We start from the raw sequence: 23,100 nt of genomic DNA on the forward strand, positions 1-23,100 counted from the left end.
ATTATACTCTTATAAGATGTATGTAGATAGTATAAGAAATGTGCAGAATATGACAGTTTAATGGTGGAGTATAGACACATATTGATAGATGTCTTGTAATGCACTGTTGAGGAACCTGCGACCCAAGTTGTTCATCTCCGACCTTGTCAGGTATTGAACATTCAATAAATAAAGAACACAGAATTATTAAATATAAAACACAGAATTTGTGTGATTATACTAAATGATTTACAAATAAACACCACTGCATATTTACAACTGTTAGACATGCTGATGTAACGCAAATGTTTCCAACTTGGGATCAATAAAGTATATCTTATCTTAAGATGATTGATGGCTGCTGCCATATTTGCTAAATTTGCCCCTGAACCTTGACAAGTGCATGTTTCAGGCTTATCAATTTACAACAGGAGGGGTCACAGACATAAGACGAGCTGTTAAATAAAGCTCTTCTGACCTTAGCTGGCATGTGGGTATATATACCCACATGCCAGCTAAGGTCAGAAGAGCTTTATTATTTATATTATATTATATATATATGTATATATTATTTATATTATATATATTATATTTATTATTTATTATTTATTAATGCTGCCCATAGTGGGCAGCATTAATATATATATATTAATGCTGCCCATTATGGGCACAAGCACATTTCCCCCCATTTATTAATTATATGTTTTAAATGTGAGTGTTTCCTAACCCCTAAACCTCCAGGGATGTACACAGTTTAATACTGGCAACTTCTTATTATGGGAAATATGAAAACGTCTTTTAACAATTCCCAGCTGAGACGTGCCATAGTTTCGAAACATACAATAGTGTGTAGTTACTACACAGTTACTACATTTGTAGTTCTGGGGACGGGGTGGGGGAGGGGGTGGACCCGTTCAAATCCAGTTTTGGAGAGTCTGCCGTGGTTCCATCCCCTTTCAAAGTGCTGTTCGACGCTGGGCGTAACCCTCGGCGCACACTCAAACATCCAATCAGAGCTTGAGGACTATCACGGGGTTTGTCCATGGTTATGGCTAGAAAGGATCCGTCTAGTGTAAATATGACATCACGTTCTCGTTGTAACTCTCGTTGTAATCGGAGCGGCTCGGAAACACATCTACAGCAGTAACCTGATGCAACATACACATCTACAGCAGTAACATGATGCAACATACACATTAATGCAGCAGCAATATTAATAGAGAAACATCAGACATAATAGTAAAACACTGCAAGGGAACATTTTATTGCACCAGGAGCTATCTTGGGACTTTTACTGCGACAACGTTGACTTGCCTGTGAATAAAAAATAAACCATAGTGTTGGTGATCTACAGTGTTGTCATTCTTCTTTGAACACCAGCAAGACCGCTAACACCCTATTTCAACAATCACACTCCCTGTAATTGACATAATTAATAGATAGTTTAGCTTCTCATCATCAGTTGCTGTGGCCCACTGATGTTAACGATCATAACTGAAAGGCTGCCTGCCAAACGTAAACATTCAGCCATGTGACATTCAGCCAAACTCTCGCGAGAGTTTTACACAAGACGGATCCTTTCTAGCCATAACCAGCGCCGTATAGATAGAAAAGTAGCTGAATTTGAAGAAAGTCAGGGTCGGATATACATGGCTATTTTTGTGATATACCTATAAGTTAAAATGACGAATAAAAACTTGCATTTTTCAGTGATCTCTGTATTTTGTCGACAATTGCAGCCACCGCGCTGTCTTCTGCTACAAACAGCCCATTAAAAAAGGCGCTGCCATCAGAACTGAGGAAAAAAAGATTAGCAAATATATCCATGAAATATAAACAGTAATCAAAAAAGTTAAATAACAACATTGTAAAAACAGCACCTTCCACTTCGCCGAAAGCGATACAGCTTCCTGTTTCCATCTGCAGAAACAGCCAACATCTCCGGCGTGCAGGCAGGGCAGATGAAAGGAGCACCACAGCAGAGCTGGTCTTCCTCATACGAGGCATAGGAGAACTCCAGAAAGCTGCGCTGCAGTGCATCTCCGTTGACAGGTCCAGACTGGAAGATAATTACATATATTGCTGTGATTTGGTCTATTTACGGAAATGTTATAATGTATAATATGGTAAAGAATATTTTTACACTTACTCTTCCTCCACACTTTGTGCGATGCTCCAGCAGCTTTGCAAAGGTCTGTCTGGAGAATCCCGGAGAGATGACCTTGAGCTCTTCAAAGGAGCTCAGGAGATCCAAGGTGTAAAGTGTGGAAATACTGACCGAAGCTGGCCAGTATCCACTCTTAAGGAGGACTTTCAAGTCGGGGGTCCACTGCTGCTGGCAAGTTTGACAGACATCTAGTGGCAGATGCAAGTCATAACGCCCTTGGAACAAGTAAATAAACATAATTAAGACACATTTTACAACAGTTCCATCTACAAATAGTCAAAGATGAACAGATATTACATGAAGGTTTTACTCCAAGTGGAAGCACAATGCCTCAGCCCAACAGTAAACATATAACAACAATTCAATAGAAATCCAAATATATATATATTTGTTTACCATTGATGTTAATTAAAATCACTGGTTTGCCTGGTACCACAGTGAAGTTTGTGCCTTTACAGGAGCAGTTGGGTGCCTTCACAGTTGGCAATATGCAAGCTGTCAAAAAGAAAAGAAAAGCACTAATTACCATTATATGCTGGCCGAAGAGCCATGTGAACATCAAAATGCAAGTTTGAGAGAGCATACCTTGGTCATGGGTGTCATATCCACCTTCCACTCTAACAACACACGTTGTTGGACTAATTGGTTTAAAAAAAACATTCATTAAACTGTCCCTGTTGTGGAGTGGCTGGTTCTTGTGATGAAGTACATCACAGTCTCCACAGAACCGCTCCTCGGGGAGACACTCTCTACACCTTGGGAGGAAATACAAAATTATTCTAATATCCTAGAATTACTTTCATTTTCATGTGGGTTTTCCCTAGGTATCCAGTTTTCTAACATCCCAAAGGTCATGCATGTTAGCTGAAATAGCAGGGCACTGAGCATTAATACTGAAAAATTACAATTAGGTAAAGTAATTTAAATAAAGGTAAATGTTATCTCACCTCATAACAGCCGTCTCGTGGCAGAGGCCACACAGGGGATGACCAACAGCCTCTTTTTCTAGAAGGCATTGTAGGTGGTGTGGTCTCGCTTCTTTCCAGCGCTCTGAGGCTTTCTGCTGCTGAAAAGACCAGGATGAGGCAGAGCTTTTTGAGGCTCAGGAGGAGGACATGAGGAAAGAATGTCAGAGAGTCTCTCCATATTCTTTTCTGTGAACAGAATGGGAAACTTTAACTGTAAATGACTATTTTTAAGATGAACACTAAAAATCAAGGATCATTTCTTTGCTCAGTATGGAACTGGCCAATATCTTTACTGTATTACATTCCTCGTTCGAGTTCTGAACTGTCAGTTGTGTATAAGGTTATTTTCTCTCACTAACACAATTTATTTAAAAATTGATTTTAGTTTTAAACTTAAAGCCATTTTTGTGATTTACCAAATTCGTGTTGTGCTGAAGGTTCAGTACGCAGAACCTCCACACTGGAAGACTGGAAGCCCTCAGTCGGGGGGATGTGACTGTAAAACATCACACAGAGGGTTAACAACAACAGATAACTGATGATTTGTATTATCTATCTATTGTTTAAAAGCTTGTGAAATTAAATAAAGCATAGTTCTTATGACACCACAGTGGGAATGTCTCCGACTGTAGTGTCACTATGCGTTTATATATTGGAATTATTGTAGACCCTCAACAAGCAATTACTGTGTTTTTTCAATTTTCCAACCATTTACTTAGTAAATTCATAAAAATGTAAAATAATTGGGATTTCAACCTGTAGCTGAGCCTTGGCGTCGCCCTCCACGCCTCCCTCTCGGCTTGCCACGTCCTACACAGCCCCTTTTAGGGGACTGTAAAGTGTCTCCTACAGAGCGTGCCCGTTTCCTCTCCTCAGCTGCTTTCTGTGACCAAGTAACAACTCATGTAAGGTTGATGTTGCTGATAAACTGATACCATATGACAGTGGACAAATAAAAGTAAATTAATTCACTTGAAGAACATTTTTGCTTCAAGTTTTTCCTACCATATACAACTAATGAAGTAAAACAAGTTGAACAAGCTTTATTTAGTAAGCCTCTGCCCCCCATGTTGTAATGATGAACCGTTTTGCAAAGGCCCTAAAATCCAGTTACTCTTGGCCTGTTCAGCATTTTTTGGATAACAGATAGTGCCAAATTCAAGTGGGAAATGAATGAGGTCATATGGGTTAAAACACCAACCTTAGCTTCAGCTAGCATGTGTTCATGCTTCAGCTCAAGAGCCATGCGTTTCCCTTCTTTGGATGTGGGATTATTGGGGTCTGGGTTGTGTTTTGTTGCCATTGCAACACAGCCAGCCAGCCAGCCAGCCAGCCAGCCAGCCAGCCAGCCAGCCAGCCAGCCAGCCAGCCAGCCAGCCAGCCAGCCAGCCAGCCAGCCAGCCAGCCAGCCAGCCAGCCAGCCAGCCAGCCAGCCAGCCAGCCAGCCAGCCAGCCAGCCAGCCAGCCAGCAACAGCTGCTGTATGAGACAAACAGAGATAGAGAGACAGATTGTAAGATTGAGATGGATAGATGAAGAAATAGATAATGAATGATAGAAAAAGATAGAGACAATAACTATAAGAAAGGTAGGTAGATAGACAGAGAGATAGGTTGAGTTTGGCTCTTAAAAGTGCCGTTGGTTTTATGATGGTGTAGATCAGTGTATGGGTTTGTGGTGTGGGTACAGGAGCTGCAGGAGAGAACAGAAAAAGTGAATTATGTAGTGAAACTAGTTTTTTTAAATGCACATTGTGACGGTTTAACTACTTTAGACAGACTGAGTTCATTTACGTGTTTCCTGTTTCATACGCGTAACAAGCACATGGACGTGGACTATGCCCCTCCCCCCCAAACATATATTAAAATGTCGGCCAACGTTAGTACTGTCATGTGTAAAACAAAAGCGATTAAGATAACGTATAACTCACACTTTAACACCGACGTATGTAGCCGTAATTAAGACAAATATTTTTCACACACCACTTATGAGCTGATATAAATGTAGCTAAACTAGTTTAAGCTTATGTTGAACGTTAGCTAGCTAGCTAGCCGCCCGCAAGAATAATTTCACATTAATGTTGCTTTGCTGATTATGGCGAAAGCATTTCTCAGACTTAGAACAGTTCAGTATGTATGATGAACCATGCGAGTAAAGGCTTAAAAAAAAGCCCCAATTATTAAATCTAAGCAAAACATGTATCAGACTTTAGAGACCCAACTTACTTTGTCAGAGGATGGATCGCAATGCCGGTGGCAGCGTCTTTGGCCAATAGGTGGTGCTCTGAATGATGTAATTTCCTGTACCGATTATACAATAAAATATTAATACATTTCCTATATTTTGACACAATAACTCTTTAATAACCTAAGTCCGCGACACCTACTGCGGCCCCCTTACGACGGACCGTTCCGGCCCGCCCCCGGTGGGGGTGCCCTCGCCCTTGTTAGGGCCCCTACCCTCTCCTCACCATGGCCCGGTCCTCACCTGTGACCACATCCTCGTCGGCCCCTGTGGTGCTTCCTCCACGGGCGCGAGGTTTTATTTTTGCCCTGTTTGAATTCTGGGGGGGCTTGTGTTGTGACCACGTATTTAACCACTGGTTCATAATTCAATTACAGTTGCGGCTATTGTTCCCACACGGACATGTTATGTGTTACTTATATATAGTGTGTGCCCTCTTGGCTCTTACTCTTGTCGACCCGGGCTGCGACCCGACAACATGTCCTATTCTGCTCTCTATTAAAGTACCCTTTCACATCTCCATTGCACCGCCTCCGACTCCATGTCCTCGGCACTACAACATCCTATTAAAACCTGTGTGGCTTATATGATAAGTCTAATTAGTACAAGCAGCATAACGTTTCACCATGTAACTAAAGATTGTAGTCAGGGAAATCAGTTTGACATATTGAACTAATAACAAATCACCTCTGGCTGGCAGAGAACTTTCTGCTCCATAGCTTCTCTTGGATGTAAAATCACATGTACATTTTACATTTATATTCAATTTAATATTCCATCCCTCACATACTTTTGTATATATAATAACTTATATTTTGTTTTTCTTGTTATGCTGCTGAAACACAAACATTTCCCAAATTGGGATCAATACAGTATATCTTATCTTAATTAATTAAGAAATATAACTATTATAATTAGTCTAGCAGCTAACACCTATTTTCAATATGGATTAATCTACCATTTATTTCTTTAGTTCAATTTTCATCTATAAAAATGTCAAAATAGTGAAAATGTTCACGAGACTTATCAAAGTGCAAGGTTATATCTTTAGATGTTTTGTTTTAGCCTATGTACTGTATGTCTTAATTCTCTTATATGTGACGGTGTGACTTCCATGAAACTAATATTTTATATCTTCCCAACAGACGAGCTGACAGGAAACCTAACAACGACAACATTGCAATGGCGAGTAAATGTAAATTAAAAACGATTCACAATTTTTTTATTTCTTCTTCTTTCTTGCATTGAGGTGAAGCTGACCTTGCACTTGGTGCCTGTAAGGATGTTCCTCCCGCAGGCTGAATGTTTCTCCTTCCTTACTGACAAAGAAGCCCTTGATTTGCAATGCTTCACTAATTGCAATTCCCTGGCTCTGTAGGGACACTTTCCCTCCAGCACAGCGGAAGACCCTACCAGACCATCTGGAGATGCCCCCAACAATCCTGACTCATGGACCTGCATCTGGGTTGCAGTGGTGAATGCCCTGACGCCCTCACATTCATTCATAGTCCCCCACTGTACAGACAAAACACCATCAAGGGCCTGTTGTTGCCCTAGCACCCTGGCAATAAGGGAAGCAGTCACACGCTTTGACCTCAGGACAGCTCCAAAGTTGCTGGCAGTCAACCTTCCTTTCCTGAACAAATGCTAGTTTGGGCTGGTTCGCTGACCAGTGGTAGCCACCTGAATTGCCCTCTGTTGCTCCTCAGACAATGCCATGCTTGCCACAATTGCCTCAGGTCCCTGATGCCCAACAGATTTGATAATTTCAGGAACAGTAAGTGTTTTCCAAGCTGTAGTGTTCCTCTTCCGGCTCGGGGGAGAGGAGCCAATAGATTCCTGAGAACCTGCCCCCGAGTCTGTCCCTCAGCCAGTCACGATCTTCGGAGGTGGGCTCTCTTGTCAGCGGGTTAAATTAGTTATTGGTTGGAGGAAATAGCTCCTCCACTGTATGTGTACGTTTAGCTGCCTTTGGCTTCTTCCACTGACAGGGGGTGTCAGTGCAGCTGAAATTGTGGATGGCAAAGATGACTCATGTAGCCGCATGACTGCATTTCCATTCTCCACGTGGGCATTCACATTTAGTGGAGAGAATTCCCTCTTCTCCTGTAGATACCTGTGGTGGGGGGATTGTTTTATTATTTAAAATATATTTACATTTGTAATGCCTTCCCAATCATACCTTATAGCCTACTGTATGTTTATTTCATGGATATTTCTGTGTTTTCTGGTGTGTAATATTTGTAATAAAGATTTCATGTGACACATAAAATGGATTTGTTGATGGGAATGAATGTGAATAAATTAATTCTAGGTTAACGGTACTCTTGCTATCACTACTCACCGACACTATAAACCTTGTCCCTCATGCTAGCCCTGACAACACCGGTAAGCACACCTTCATCTAGGCTGCACTGTTTTACGTGTCCTGACTTGAAGCGGTTCTCTCCTCTATCTACACTCTTCTTGTCATCTTTGTAAAACGATATCAGACTGGTAATTGACACAGCCATGACTTCTAGTTAAATTCAGTAATTCAGTAATGCAGCTAATGAAGTATTATTTGAATTATTTGAAGTATTAAAGTAACGTGTTATGGTAGGAAAGTTCAATCTGGTATATTCATTTTAATGTCACCTTATATAGAATGTGTGTTAAACTTGTGATTTCTGCATTGAGTGACTTCTGCCTAGCAGATACCAAGAGTCCTCTGTCATGACTCCAAATCATTGATTGGGGGATCTGCCTGAGGGCAGAGGGACCGAACACACACACACACACACACACACACACACACACACACACACACACACACACACACACACACACACACACACACACACACACACACACACACACACACACACACACACACACACACACACACACACACACACACACACACACACACACATACACTGTGAAGCGACAGATGGAATCAACAAACTGACTTACTACCTGGGATCCCGCCCAGAAGGGAAACCGACCAATGGAACACTGCCAACTCACTGTCTAGCTCGCTCAGAAGTGAACTCTGTGTATAAATGTTGTGATCATTTTGAAGATCGGCGCTCTTGTTTTTGACTTGCCGTTCCTGAGACGTGTCTCACACGGTGGTAGAACCTGAGCCCGGAGTACTCTGCAGAGTGCTTCGTAAGTAGGTGAAGTATTTGTATGTTTTTGCCATTAAAGCAGATTATTGTTTAACCCTTATCCTGGCTGCTTTGAATTTTTCCTTCTTTTGAGAACCCGCTCATATAGGAACGGCGCGGAGCAGAGATTCTGCCCCAGCACTAAAATGAAAAGCTTTGTTAAAATATGCAAGCACGCGAAAGTCAAAGTCAGCTTTATTGTCAAAAATTCTACATGTGTTATACATCCAGAAATATCGAAATATCGTTTCCCACAGTGTGACATGTATACATAAAACAAAACAAAAAGGGCCTAGATAACCGGGGTATACAGTTTTAAAATGTTAATAATATATTTAAAGTGTTCAAAGTGCAGTTTCAGTGCAAGTCAGTTGAAACGATCTTAAGTTGGCGTGACGTTGAAGTTGTGCGACCCTGCTGCTGTACTGGCTTGTAGTTCGTCTATAGCATAACGTTAGCATTTTGCTTCTGGCGACTAGATTTAGGATTCAAAAATTATAAAAGTACGGTTGACATATGGAGATTATCCGGCTGAACAAAACGTGATCCCTCTCTTAAATGTGTGTCAACCACAGACCTTATTTCGAGCTATTTTCCAAAATCCTATGGAGAATTTGCATTGGTTTTTGACGAAGGAACCGGAAGAAGTTTACTTCCGGGTTTAAGGACGCGTCACTGCGGCTCTCTATTCTTGATGTTTAGCTCGGATGACGGCGCGTATCGAACTGTTCTGATAAAAACGATTCTGTAGCTCGTTGTCTAGCTTGCTATGATTATAAAGTCATGTTGTTTGTATTTTTACAACGTTATGTTCATGAGTTATTGATCCGCGAAATTCAAATCTGTCAATAACTCAGCTCAGAGGGACTTGCATGTCCCCTCGCTCTGAGTGCTCTCTTGAGGTGTCTTCACTTATGTGAAACCCTTTATATATACAGTCTATGTGTGAAACCCGTCCCTATTGCCAAGCACTGATGTTATATCTTTATATTTAAGGCCAAGCTCAAAGTAAAATCGATGAACCACTCCATTGTTGTGGTTTCTGAGTTGCCGTAGCAGCCGAACTGACCAGGAAGTACATTGAGCTAAATGCAAAGGGGTGTGTGTGTGTGTGTGTGTGTGTGTGTGTGTGTGTGTGTGTGTGTGTGTGTGTGTGTGTGTGTGTGTGTGTGTGTGTGTGTGTGTGTGTGTGTGTGTGTGTGTGTGTGTGTGTGTGTGTGTGTGTGTGTGTGTGTGTGTGGCTATGTGCAACTCAAGGCATATGCTCGAACGGGAGCTGCCTGGACGCTGCAATAATGTTGAGTGTGCTGACTTTTCCCACAATGTCCCACTGTCTGGCTACCTGCATAAAGTCAAGTGCTCGGCGCAGTTGTGGCGAAATATCGCTCCTCTGTTTTCATTTAAACAGCTCCTTATATCCGTTAGCGCAGCTAGCTAGCACCAGATGCTAACAACAACAATACGCGTAAGGTCTCTCTCTCGCTAGCTCGAGCCACACATACACACACCCTCCCGGTGTTACAGTATAAGTTGAGTCATGACAACTGGCGACATTCTATTATTTTCGTCATAGGAATCCGGGGCGTGTACATTGAGGACCCATTGTTGACTTACCAGGAAAGAAACATCGTTTGTCGTTTACGTTCATCTTTTGCTATATCTGCCTTCCTAAGATCACTTTGCTGCACATTCAGTACTCGTATGTGAGGTTGTGGGTGAGAGTCCGATATCGTGACGCTTACAGGGAGGTATCGAACATTACAAAGTAGGTGACTGTGTGGATGCCTGTTCAAAACATTGCAAACTTCAATAAATCATTTTTTGACACTTTGGGAGGTTACTTGTCAGAAATGTGTCTATTTAGTCTAAATGACGTTCCCCTTAATTTCCCCAAAAGTAGAAATGGGTCGGGGTTCTTATGGGTTAAACGTATAGGCTTAAAGGCATAATAGAACTACCGTATTATATGTATTCAACTTGTGCCCCGCTGGACTTACTTTTCTGTGGTTTACCGTTACTGTGACATATCAGTATAGCCACGGAAGATAGTTTGTGTGTTTAATTCCCATGCATCAAGGTTATTTTCATGTAGGCTATGTAATTGTTTTTCCTGCACAGTGTAGAGTCTTGTTGTGATGAGAGGGATACAGGTATTTCATAAAATAAACGTGCTCCCTGGAGGTTAGCTACAGAATTGATATCACAATTTAATCGGAGCTGATCACAAGTTGTCATGACTGATCCAGTCATCTCGATGAGCGTTCGGGCTGTGAATAAACAACTTGTGTTTTACTTTTAGGCTGTCTGAAGGTATGGACAGCTATCAAAGCTACTATACATCACATTAAGAACGATGAACAAATGAAAGTCGGAAACAAATATATAATTTAAATGATTTATTGAAGTTTGCAATGTTTTGAACAGGCATCCACACAGTCACCTACTTTGTAATGTTCGATACCTCCCTGTAAGCGTCACGATATCGGACTCTCACCCACAACCTCACATACGAGTACTGAATGTGCAGCAAAGTGATCTTAGGAAGGCAGATATAGCAAAAGATGAACGTAAACGACAAACGATGTTTCTTTCCTGGTAAGTCAACAATGGGTCCTCAATGTACACGCCCCGGATTCCTATGACGAAAATAATAGAATGTCGCCAGTTGTCATGACTCAACTTATACTGTAACACCGGCACCAGTCGGTGCCTGACGGTGAGCGTGGAAGTGTGGTCTGCCACAAGCGGACGGCAGGAGCGGGGCTGTCAGCATCAGCTTGTAGATGGTATTTTAAACTCGATGCGCTCTGAAACTACGGGGCGGCCGAGGAAAAAAAATACACATGCGTTAATCGCGTTAAAATAATTAGTGGCGTTAATTTTTTTTTGCGTTAATCCATTATTAACGCGTTAACTTGACAGCCCTATAAATGGGTGAAAATTGCTTGTATCCATAATGGGCAGCATTAATATATATCATATACAAAACTACGTTGAAGTTACGCAATGAATGAAAAACTTGGGTCGCAGGCATAGGCGGATTTTGCGGGGGGGCAGGGGGGGCATTGCCCCCCCTGGTGGCTGAAATATGTTATATCATTACTAAATCTAAAACTGTTCCAATACAAATATTTTGTATATATAAATATTTTAATAGATGTAATAAAATGATTGTTACAATACAAATCTGAATAATATCATCTTTTGTTTGAAATAATTTCATTTTTGAGCAGTCGCATGTTGTGACCATAGACTGTATATATAAAGGGTTGTGACGTGTGTGTGTGTGTGACGTGTGAAGTTAAGGACAAAAGTTCCCTCACTTCTTTTTTGTATCCAAGTGATTCAGCTATTGAATTAGCAGTAATGGATATTCGGCGATTTTTAAAACGTCCAATTTCGTCTTCAGCTTCAACAACAGAAGAGCCACCGACTGAGCCTAACTTTACCAACCAGCAGCCGTCACAATGTCAAGTGGCAGACACGCAAACGAGCAGCTCTGGATTAGCTAATGTTAGCCCCACAGCGGAGAGCTCTGGATTAGCAGGACCAGCTAACATTAACCCCACAGCAGGGAGACCACCGGCACCGGGGCCGTCAGTGGGTCATGATGATCTTGGGGAAAAGCACAGCTGTCCAAAGCAGCCTACTTTATCCGATTTCCCCTCAAAAATGTTTGGGAAAACGAAACGATCATTTTCCACGTACTATTACAAGAACTATCCCTGGCTGGAATATTCAGTACGAATTGATGCCGTCTTCTGTTTTTCATGCCGCCACTTCCAGACTGACAGCGGTGTGGAGGATTCCTTTAGAAAGGGCCTGAGTGACTGGAAAAAACTAAGCAGCAAACTGGAGAAACATGCACAATCCCAGGCCCATCTGAACTGCATGGTTAAATGGGATAACTATAAAGTGACTGCATCTTCTGGATCTATTGCAGCGAAACTTTCCCGAAGCCACAAAGATTCTGTTGAAAAGAACAGATCTTATTTGTGCAAAATTGTTGATATTGTGAGGCTGTTGTCCAAACTCGGATTGCCTTTTCGTGGGCATCGGGAGGGAAGCGAGTCAGAGTCGCGTGGAAATTTTCTTGAGGTTTGTGGATTTTTCTCCAAGTATGATTCTGCTTTTAAAAACATGCAGTCCAACTATTTCAATGCTACTAGCCCGGATTTCCAGAACGAAGTCATTGACATTATGCGCTAACTTAGTTCGTGCAGAAATTGAAGAGAAAGTGCAGGATACTGGATTTTTTTTCTATAATTGCAGAGGAGGCCAGGTCTTGCAAAACGGAACAATTATCAGTATGTATCAGATATGCAGAGCAGCTTGAAATCAAGGAGCGTTTTTTGTGTTTTATTGATTGCTCAGCATCTCGCAACGCGGCTGGGATTGTGGAAGCAATAAACAAAGGACTTGAGATGTGTGGACTGAAACATATCCCAGTTGTTGCCCAGAGTTACGATGGTGCCTCCGTCATGTCTGGTCACGTTTCTGGTGTGCAGCAGCGCATCAAAGAGACCCACCCATACGCAGTGTACGTGCACTGCATGGCACACAAACTAAATCTGGTGCTTATGGAGTGTTGTGCTGTCAACCGCAGCGTGAAAACATTCCTGAACGTCATTGACAAACTCTACTCTGTATTTGCAGAGCCGTCAAACCATCATCGATTCATTGAAATGTAGAAATCACTGAATCTGAAACAAACTGAAATAATACAGCCAAGTGAGACAAGATGGGCGTACAAGTGGCGATCTGTGAATTCCGTTAAAACTCACTACTCTGCAATTATAGGGTGCCTGAGAGAAATTAGTGACGAGGGAGACAAGTGGTCTGTGGAGGCCAGTGGCCTTTATGCCCACATGACCAGAATGTCTTTCATTACATGTGTTATTGTATTGGAAGACATACTGCGTGTGATTCATGTTACGCACAAGGCCCTACAGTCCTCCAGCTGCACACTCTCCGAAGCTGCAGCGCTTACCGACAACCTGAAGGCGCACTTCAAATCTCAGAGACAAGCAGATACGTGGAGCAATATGTGGGGATCAGTGAAACAGTTCTGCCGGGACAACAACGTGCCAGTACCTGGGGATGCAGATGTTGAGTGTCAGACTCCGGGTCCCCTTGCACCCAAAAGAAAACGGGTTACAAAACCCCCGACCTCCCTCGACAGTTTCCTGGTTACAACTACTTTGGGCCAAAGAGAAACTGATGAAAGTGGCGCACAAATGTCACAGAGTGATACAGCTGGATATCAGCAGCACCTCTATCTCCCTGTGCTGGACACCCTCATCAACGAACTAGACAGACGATTCACGGGAGAGTCCATAGAGCTGGCACGAGCATGTGGAGCAGTGTTTAAATGTCAGAAAAAAGGAATTGAACCTCTCGTACAAAAATACGCACAGCTGCTCAAAATTCACCCTCTCCTTCTTGGAGCAGAGATGGACCTTGTTAAAGCCTCTGCTGTCGCACCTGTTGCACTTGAGCATCTCCGAAAGACTGTTAAAAAGGAGAGCTATCCAAATCTATACAAGATGCTCCAGTTGGCACTGACTCTGCCTATCGGATCTGCCACCTGAGAGAAGTTTTTCTGCAATGAGGAGAATTCGGAACTGGCTGCGGTCAACGATGGGAGGAACAAGATTTTCCTCACTTGCGGTTCTTCACATTGAGGACGACATAACCGCACAGCTGTCACCTGAGGGGATAGTGGACGTATATGCGGAACGTAAAAAACGGCGTCTACTTCTGAACTAAGGTAGGACACCAAGGGATATAGTAGTTATCAAATAAGTATAAGATAAGCACAGTTTTGATACGTTTTTTACAGTTATGTAATGCACTGTTGTTGGGGGGAGTGACCGCCCCTTCCATATGAGTGTGTGTGTACGGCGGGCATGAGGCGTGCATGACGGGACGAGTTGTGTTCGTATGTGGAAAAGTCATACTCAGTGCGGTGAGCACGAAATAGTTGGGACTGTGTACTGAGTGACGTCAGTAAAAAAGGTTTGCCCCCCCCAAGCGCAAATGTCAAACTCCGCCTATGGTCGCAGGTTCCTCAACAGCGCATTACAAGACTATCAATATGTGTGTATACCTCCACCATTAAACTGTCCAATTCTGCACATTTCTTATACTATCTATATACATAAGAGTATAATTCATATGTATAATATCAGTTAAAACAAGTGCTTCAACATAGTTAACATTGCAGGAAAGCAATATATTAGACGTTAAGTACTTTGTCAGGCTTAATATTTATCTGTAGATACCCCCAAAGCTTTTTTCTTATTTAAAAGAAGACCTTAACCTAAAGTATTCTTTAATGTTTGAATAAAGGTTCATTAGTTTTACTGTTTTGAACATCCTCCTATTAATATCTTTGGACGTCCGGCACTAAACTGTTTTATTGTAGAGATCACTTACAGTATCTTCTTGATGTTTATTCTTTATTTCTATCATTGACCTTCTACTTCCCCCTATTTTGTATGTACTCTTAATATTTCTTTCATCAAATATAACATCTTAAAAAAACAATTCAATAACGTGCTTTAACCACTAGGCGGTGCACACAAGGTACACACAGCATACAATGCCATAATAACTTTGTGTCATTAGTGTAGGACACTTATGTATGTATAACATCTGAAGATGTGTAGTTTTATTCATGTTTTCACATAATCTTACAGGATATTGCTATACTATTTCTCATGTTTTACTTCTACACATTAATATCTGATTTGTAAAACATCACAGACAGAAAGGTATATGTATCATTTAATGGTAAGCTATTGAAATTCTGATTCCATAGATGTGTCTCTCATCACCCAAAAACCCCTTACTATTCTTTCAACTCAGTGTTTACATTCTTATATTCAAAGTAAATCAGTAATATCTTTAAAAGCTACAAGTCATATCAGCTGTGCACCGTTATGGTGTATATATAACCAATTGGATCAAATATAAAAGTCAGCCGAATTACTATTGATACTGCAAGGAGATGTATTGTGTGAAGAGAAATTAAAGATGTTGTTTAATTGCTGATATATTTATGATCCACGTCATGTATTCAGTTTCAGTGGCAGTTCTTCCAGTTTGTCTAGAAGTCTTCTCATCAGGGCTCTATAAATAAATAACTAGTGCAGATGTGTAATATTTAATGCAGCCGAACCGTGTATTACAATGCATTGATGTGATGACTTTCAAAGAGAAAAGCAAGCACACTCGGAAAAGTATTATTTTCTTTTTTTTCTAAATGTTTTTCGGATTTCATATCGCATTAACACCATATCCCAATGTGCATTGCGGCTAAACAATCCAAACACTGAGCTTAAACCATAGCTGAGGATCTTGGGTAATCATTTCAGTGGGTGTGTATATGTTTCCGGTTATTTTATTTTGAAATTCAGTTCCTAACGGACGCCAAAAAAGCCAGAGATTATAAAATTAAACAAATAAAAACAAGGTTAATTGTTTGTTATTGTTGAGTAAATAATAGTGTGTTATTTAGAAAATAATAAAAAATTAGAAGGAAAGAGCCAACGCAATAAATAAATAAAAATAACGAAGACATTGATGCAGAGGACATTTACCAGGTTTGTTGCAATGTTACTGGGGATGTTGATGGGTTGAGGGGCAGACTGACAGAAGAGGGAAGTGGATGCATGGAAGGCTGCAGGGCAACATGGCAAGCATAGGAAGCAGAGGAGTGATTGTTGGCAGGCAGGCAGGCAGACCAGTGGAAAAGCAGGGAGGCAAACATGAATCCTGTGCATAGGAAACAAACAAGCATTCACTTGTAAACAAAGAGGGAAAGCTCCTCTCAAAAGACACTACAGCTTGGCCTCAGTGCAGCTACCACTGTGATTAGAGCAACAATATGGCCACAAGTGGGAGAAGACAGGGATGGAATACAAGAAAGGTGAGGAGCTGCTTAGCCAGGATTGTTGGTAACCAGGGCCCAGGTGATCAGCAAGACAGGAACAAGAAACACACACCAAGACACACACACAGAGGCAAACTGGGGACAAGGAAGAGGGACTCATGAACACAGGGAAACACAAGGGAGAGATAAAACCAGTGGCTGGAACACATACAGTAGTTATAGGTCTATTGTTATCAACATAAAAAATGTAATGTGATTATTTGGTAATGTCAGATAAACAGCCATACTTGCCCGTATCAATGGATAGTAATCTCCTTTTTTTATTTGCTTAATAATATTTCTCTATATGTGAAATCCAAACAAAAGATCCAAAATATCTCAATCCAAAGGAGAAAAATACAACTCATACCAATTGTGTAACAACATTGTCCAACAATTACGAAATTGTGCTAGTCTTTTCATTTAATCAAGAGTCATTTAAAAGATTATAATAACACATTCTGAATTAAATATAGATTATGTGAAGGATTCGAAGTCACCGTGTACACCGAATATTTTTATAAAAAGTTATTTTCTTAAGTCATTCATAATGCTTGTTTTGTGAAAATCAATTTGTCATGATGTAATTAATTCATTAGGTTAAGTGACATATAGCAGGATTTATAGCAAGCACTGAGAGAAGAGGTTCTCTGGCTTTCACTTAGGCTATGTACCATCTGTTATTATATCAGATTTCAAAGTCATGCTCAGCTGCAGTATTGGGCTTTTTGTACAACTAAGCTTTACTTCTACACTAAATAATTGTTTTCTTTCAGACATAGGACTTGCCAATTTTAAAATACACGTCATTTACAGTGATTATTTGGTGACATTCTCATTTCATTTCATGTCTTTATAAACATGGAAAAGTGTAAGACTACAACAGATGACGACATGAATAAACCATTGGGTGCATGCTGGGGTTTGTTGTTACTTTAATTTGGACAAGTTTACATTTGTACTAACTTTCCAACACCTTCAACTTTTGAAACATGTACTTTTTATTGAGGATGTAAGCAACACATTAAAGAAAAAGATGTAGAGACTCATAAGGTTGGTCCCTTAGGCCAAAGTCACAACCACACCATTGGTGGTGGAAATTCAGGCTTGAAATAATCAAAACCTGAAAACCAAGGTCAAAGCAATATCCTCCAGAAATGTGCTATTAAATTAGCGTCAACTGTTGGCCTGATTTTTCCCGTTCATTTATTTTTAATTTTTCTATTAATCAGAATTTTTTATTGTATTTTAGGAAATATATCATCACTCAGAAGTAAGTAAGTTGGACATATTTCATATCTCTGTCTACTCTCATGCCTGCTTCACCAGTCTTCAGTCATGCTAATGCGATTGCTGCCACCTCGTTGGTCATTTGATGCTAGGGGAATTGCTAGTGCAGTGAAGCACTGACCTCTCGCTCAGAACACAGGTTCATTTTTTATTAAATACTTGTTCAGTCTCGAGAGTCACTCGATGATAAGGCTGGTGCTGATTTAAAACGGTACATTGTCAATCTGCTGTATGAACACTGTAGATGACACTGGGAAATCTTGGAGGCTGAATGCCTTAATGCTGCAGGTATTTTAGATGCCCAACAATCTATGATTTCTTTATTTCCTCTACTTTGAGGCACAACACAGTTAAAACAGAAGGTAAATAGACATCAGGCACACATGTCAGGACATTTTGTGATTCACATTGAGATAGCTTTATTCACGGTAATCAAATAGGTACCGTAAGACTTGACAAATGTCAATGTAACCAACAAAGAAGCATAGATCGCATTCATAGATGTTTTAGGATGGTTTAGTCCATTTTGGCACCACACTTAGATGAAGCACTCCATGGTCCAGTGGGTTTACACACATTCTACAGTATGAATCCTTGTGGAGAGTTCATTTTGGACTCTTCACCTCTGCTTCAACCCATGAAGCAGAAACGGCAGCATAAATAGCACTTCTAAAAATAAAGTGAGTCAATGGATTGAGGCACAGGAAGTCATGTTGAAAGCGCCAAGACTAAAAAAACAAGTGATGTTTTGATTCACTTTATTATAAGATGATATACAACTTGATCTCTCTCTCCCTTATTTGGTGTTACAGATTGTTAAAAGTCCCCTTTTATCTCATATTAAATGAGAGGAACATCTAGCATTCCTCATACTTTTGCTGCCATCAGCTTCAGAGCAGTATGGTGAGTTTGGAATTGTTGCTGTAGCCACATGGCCATCACGTATCTATCTTACGAATAACTGTATTTCACTGCTATAGGGGTTCAATGCCCTGCTTGTTGTCACAGGCTCAGTCAGGCAAGCCGATGGTGCAGAAAGGTTCTGGGCTGATGAACAAGCACACAGGCCTTCTAATTACAGCAATACTCTCTCTATTCAAGCCTGTGTGACACTCGGAGACACAATTAGTCTTGACTAGCAAAGAGCCCTCTTGTGCCTGTCTTTTACCTGCTCCCAGTCCTGCCTTCTAATTCAATTTTACAAGCAGCAAATATGATTGCCATGTGGATTCTAGACAAAACTGATCGTACTGCTCCTTTGTTGTCGTCTTGTAATTGAGTCACAGATGAGTGAATATCCTCCCCTCACGTGTAGCTCTGATGAAGATAGGCTACACGGGAGATTCGCAGGTACTGTCATCCTACTCACGTCATCACAACAAAACCGCACATCTGTGAGGGCAAAGGCATGTAGAGTGCATGTTTCATCAGCTCTTTTCTCTGCTCACAATAGGTGGCAGGATGGCAAGTTGGAACCAATAGAAGCCAAAACTGCTCTATTTACAGACATACTGCATGTGCTTGCTATACTCTAAAATAAATACATACCATACAAAGAAAGAGGGCCAATAAATATCATATTCCAAAAGGTATCCCTAAAATCAGTGCCATTACAATTTGATGTTATTAAAATCACCACCATCATATGTTTGTGAAAATGCTTGAAAAGCAAATGTCAATTTAAAACATCTGCTGGCCAGGGGGTGTAGTGTAGTGTTGTCAATGCAACAAAGTTATTTTCTGTATCTTTTTTAGTATTTGTAAGTAGCTGTTAATGTTATTGTGCTTGTCCTACTTTTCAAGTTGCATCATTTCAAACAAAAGTAACCTATCTAAGAAAGAGCAAAATCTAAAATAGAAACACCATTATTATACTTAACATAACGATATCTCGGCAAAGTTAAAAAAAAAGCTGCTCAATATATACATATTAAATGTGACATTCATGGCTAAATGTATCACAGCTGATCATTTATGAGTTGTATATGTAGCCTTACTACTGTAATAAGTCTATGCTGAGGAAGGTCAACGTTTTATTGTTTATGTGCACTGGTTGCATAGAGATGGAACATATCTTTAGACAGTTTAGACATAGGTCTCTGTGGTCTTATATATAGAATATAAACAAGGAAATGCACCTTATTTTGGTGCTTATACATTTGTCTTTAATATGTCCATCATATAACATCATATTCCATTTCTTCCATGCCTTTAGCAAAGACAAAACCTAATAATATTCACATTACTAACATACAAGCACAAAAACAAGACAATGGGTACCTGCTCTATTACATCATAAGACATGATAGCAAAAGAGTGGGGTTTCAAAGACAAGAGATCCCAGACCCTTTCTCTAATTATGGTCAATTATGTAGAGTTAATAAACCATTATGCACAGTCCCCAGGAAATGGAGGATTTCAGCGTTATCAGTGTTTTAGGGTAATTAGCCTGCTTTTGAGGACGTATATTTCAGCCACTCCCTCTCATTCCACTCATGTCCCAGTCTAAGAGTTTGAACATTTCAGAGGTCACATTCCTCCACCTGAAATGTCCTTCTTGATCAGAAGTATTTTGGCTTTTTTTGTCCAACACAACACTGATTTTCCATGTAATGGCTTTTTAGAAATCCCAGTGAATAGCATATGGAATATTAAGTCAAAACACCCTATTCCCTCCACATTCAGAACACGCCAGCTATAAAGCTTTGACACAAAGTCAAGGTCACTACTTAAACACAACAGAGACCCAAGGATTTGCTGGCATGTCATGCAAGATTTAGATGATTGCAAGAGGCAATTACTTCAGGGTCATGGAGCTCTTTTCACACAATAAGCCGACACAACCTGATCAGGATTATGATTCTCTAATTTCCATAAATCTGCCATCACCACTACAGGAGGTGTTAATGAATGATTGTAATTGCAATGAATTTGCAACGATTAACAAACCTGCTAGGTCAAAGTGCCAATCAAAATGCAGTAACACATGGCTTTCTACTACCCTAACTCCCAGTTTGCGTCAGTTGAGATGCAGATGACAATTCCCTAACACAATGTTTCCCTTTTTATGAACCCTGTTATATTTCTCCAAGTACTGTTTTTTACTTCAAAGATATAAAACAGTACACCTCCTTCAGATGTTGATCGTTTTTCAAGTAGCTTGATAAGAACATGATCAATCATAATCAAACGGCCTGTCTTTGTGACACCGACAAGTAGTATTAACCTTGCATTGTGGAGTTGATGCCTGTTACAGTGATATATATATATGCAGCAGAGGCAAAATCCTTGCTACATCTGTCCTTCAGCAGTACATGATATAAACGTATCAAAATAACGAAATCGAGATCCTGGATTGGCATTTGGTACTCGTAAAGATGGACGCATCACACTGCAAGTACGACTAAGATATATTCACATACACAAACACACTTGTGCAAATACTACTTGCACATAGCAATCTTTTACACAATAAAACCATTCCTTTTGCTGCTATTTTCCTTGAGAAGGTTAGTTGAAAAGATGAATGTAGCACGGTTGTAATGCCTTGGACAAACACTGATCCAGGAGCATTAATGTTTGCTATCCATTTCATTGCCAAACCAGTGTTCATATTCATTTATTTGTCAACAGGGGAGCTATCTGTGGATAGTTTGGGGAGGGTTCGGGTATAAAATATTCCATGTAGCACCAGGAGACAGCTACACCAGTGGAATAATTAATTGTGCTGTTTCTAGCGTGAACAAACGCTTTCGCTTGGTGCCATAAGAATCCAATTTTAAATCCATCCTGATTCTTTTAATGCTTTGAGCTCAACTAAGATTAGAGACAAGTTATTGGTTTGTACCTGGCTTTGTTTAGAATCACAAGTCAGCTGTTGCTCGGTGCTGAAACTTTCTGGGCAAACGAGATGGCAATGTTGATTATCAACCGTGGCGTCTGTTCCTGTGCACCTGTCTAAAGGGATATTCCCCATGAGGCGAGTCTGTGTGATCCCTATCCGACAGAGATAATGGGATTGTGGACAGCCGTGCATCAAACGGAAATGCTTGGTCTAATTTGTATTCGTGGCTCGTCGTTTGTTTTGATATTTGCTTCTTCCTCAATTCAAAAGTCATGTACTGATGTGGTAGTATGTCTTCCCCCGGAACAATGATACTAAATTAAGAAATGGTTATTGTACATGTTGCTTTGCAGTGGGGAATTAAGGCAAAGGACAGTTTTTCGGCCTCAGTCCGTATAATAATACATCTTGAATGATGATGCGGTACAAAATCAAGGTCAACACATATATACTGACAGAGCAGTGCTTTGCCCACACAATTGAAAACAATTATGTCACCCATATCTGTTCATCAGACAAGAAGCGGGCTGTTATTGTATGGCACTTGCATTTTTCACTCAGCCAGCAGCATAAAAGATGGAGTTGTGACACAGAATAAGAGTTATGGATGCAGATCAGACTAATAAATAGTGTCCACCAGCAGAAAAGAGACGGGTGCATTAGTTTAATTCACTTACAGTACATAATGCTAGAGAGGCTGTCAGTGCCAAAAGCTGTGTCAGTCTACAGCTTCTGAGATAGAGGCTCCACAATAGAGCCATTTACTTCCTAACCAAAGGTATAGGATTGTAAATACCTTGTTCTGCATTTGGATGAAGCTCAAACTGGGATTCAGAGAAATTAATATTGCGTATTAAATAAATCGTTCATATTTAATTTTTTATTACGATTTATGAATTGACTCACACACTATACGTGATAACTTTAAATCTTATACTTAAATGTGTCCTTCTCTAACCATAATACATTAACATCAGATCACCATTCACACCTACTTCTGAACTTCTGCCAACTAAAACCAATACTTTCTTAACTGAGCCTTTATAGAGAGTAGGGAGACAAAACTGAAAAAAAAAAAGGCTTTTCTTTTCACCATCATGTCAAAAACATCCCCGGCCATTTGTCTTTGCAAACATAAACAAAGTTCTTTGTATCAGACACAAAAGGATTGGGCCACATGTGAGAATCAGCCTTACTATCTAAGTAACATGAAACCAGCTTTGAATAGAAAGATGTCGTTGGCCCTGAATGATGATTGATGAGTATTCCTCAGAGAAAATGGAAGTGTGTCTGACGATTCATGTGTAGCTGCCCAATGAAAAGAATAGCTCAGGAAGTGTCCATGCCGAGCTGTGAGTATCCCTCTGATACATAATAAACGAGATGGGGTTGGTGTTTCAAGACACGTTGGCTTAGACCCCGCGCACTATATACATACATACATTTTTGATCATATTTCTATAAATCTGAAAATAAATTATGATGGTTATGGTCTGTTGAGTGTGAAAAACAATTCATGCC

The 23,100-nt window shown here is 40.4% G+C and overlaps 2 protein-coding genes across 2 annotated transcripts; both read right to left on the reverse strand.

Annotated features, from left to right (window-relative positions):
• Window positions 1–667: 667 nt before the first annotated feature.
• On the reverse strand, window positions 668–2,920 carry LOC307029541 (uncharacterized protein). Its single transcript, XM_079665624.1, has 5 exons — window positions 2,732–2,920; window positions 2,543–2,641; window positions 2,129–2,361; window positions 1,860–2,038; window positions 668–1,774 (listed from the first exon to the last, which is right to left on the reverse strand). Exons 1-5 carry the CDS (start codon window positions 2,808–2,810, stop codon window positions 1,657–1,659), a joined length of 708 nt encoding a protein of 235 aa, XP_079521750.1. The 5' UTR covers window positions 2,811–2,920; the 3' UTR covers window positions 668–1,656.
• Window positions 2,921–3,089: 169 nt separating this feature from the next.
• Window positions 3,090–4,580, reverse strand: LOC307029681 (uncharacterized protein; the record flags this gene model as incomplete). The annotated part of the gene is made up of 4 exons (XM_079665760.1): window positions 4,316–4,580; window positions 3,871–3,997; window positions 3,531–3,610; window positions 3,090–3,212 (listed from the first exon to the last, which is right to left on the reverse strand). The coding sequence occupies exons 1-4, from the start codon at window positions 4,415–4,417 to the stop codon at window positions 3,090–3,092; spliced, it is 432 nt and encodes a 143-aa protein (XP_079521886.1). The 5' UTR covers window positions 4,418–4,580.
• Between the last annotated feature and the right edge of the window lie 18,520 nt (window positions 4,581–23,100).

This window comes from Notothenia rossii (genome assembly GCF_949606895.1).
Source record: "Notothenia rossii genome assembly, chromosome: 2".
Classification (NCBI taxonomy): Eukaryota; Metazoa; Chordata; class Actinopteri; order Perciformes; family Nototheniidae; genus Notothenia; species Notothenia rossii.

Excerpts from the sequence above, each read along its gene's own strand:
- LOC307029541 (XM_079665624.1), bottom strand. The coding sequence starts at position 2,810 with ATGAATGTTTTTTTTAAACCAATTAGTCCAACAACGTGTGTTGTTAGA. Across the intron at positions 2,362-2,542 it reads GATTTTAATTAACATCAATG|GGCGTTATGACTTGCATCTG; the intron begins GTAAACAAATAT and ends ACTTGTTCCAAG. Across the intron at positions 2,039-2,128 it reads GCACAAAGTGTGGAGGAAGA|TCTGGACCTGTCAACGGAGA; the intron begins GTAAGTGTAAAA and ends ATTATCTTCCAG.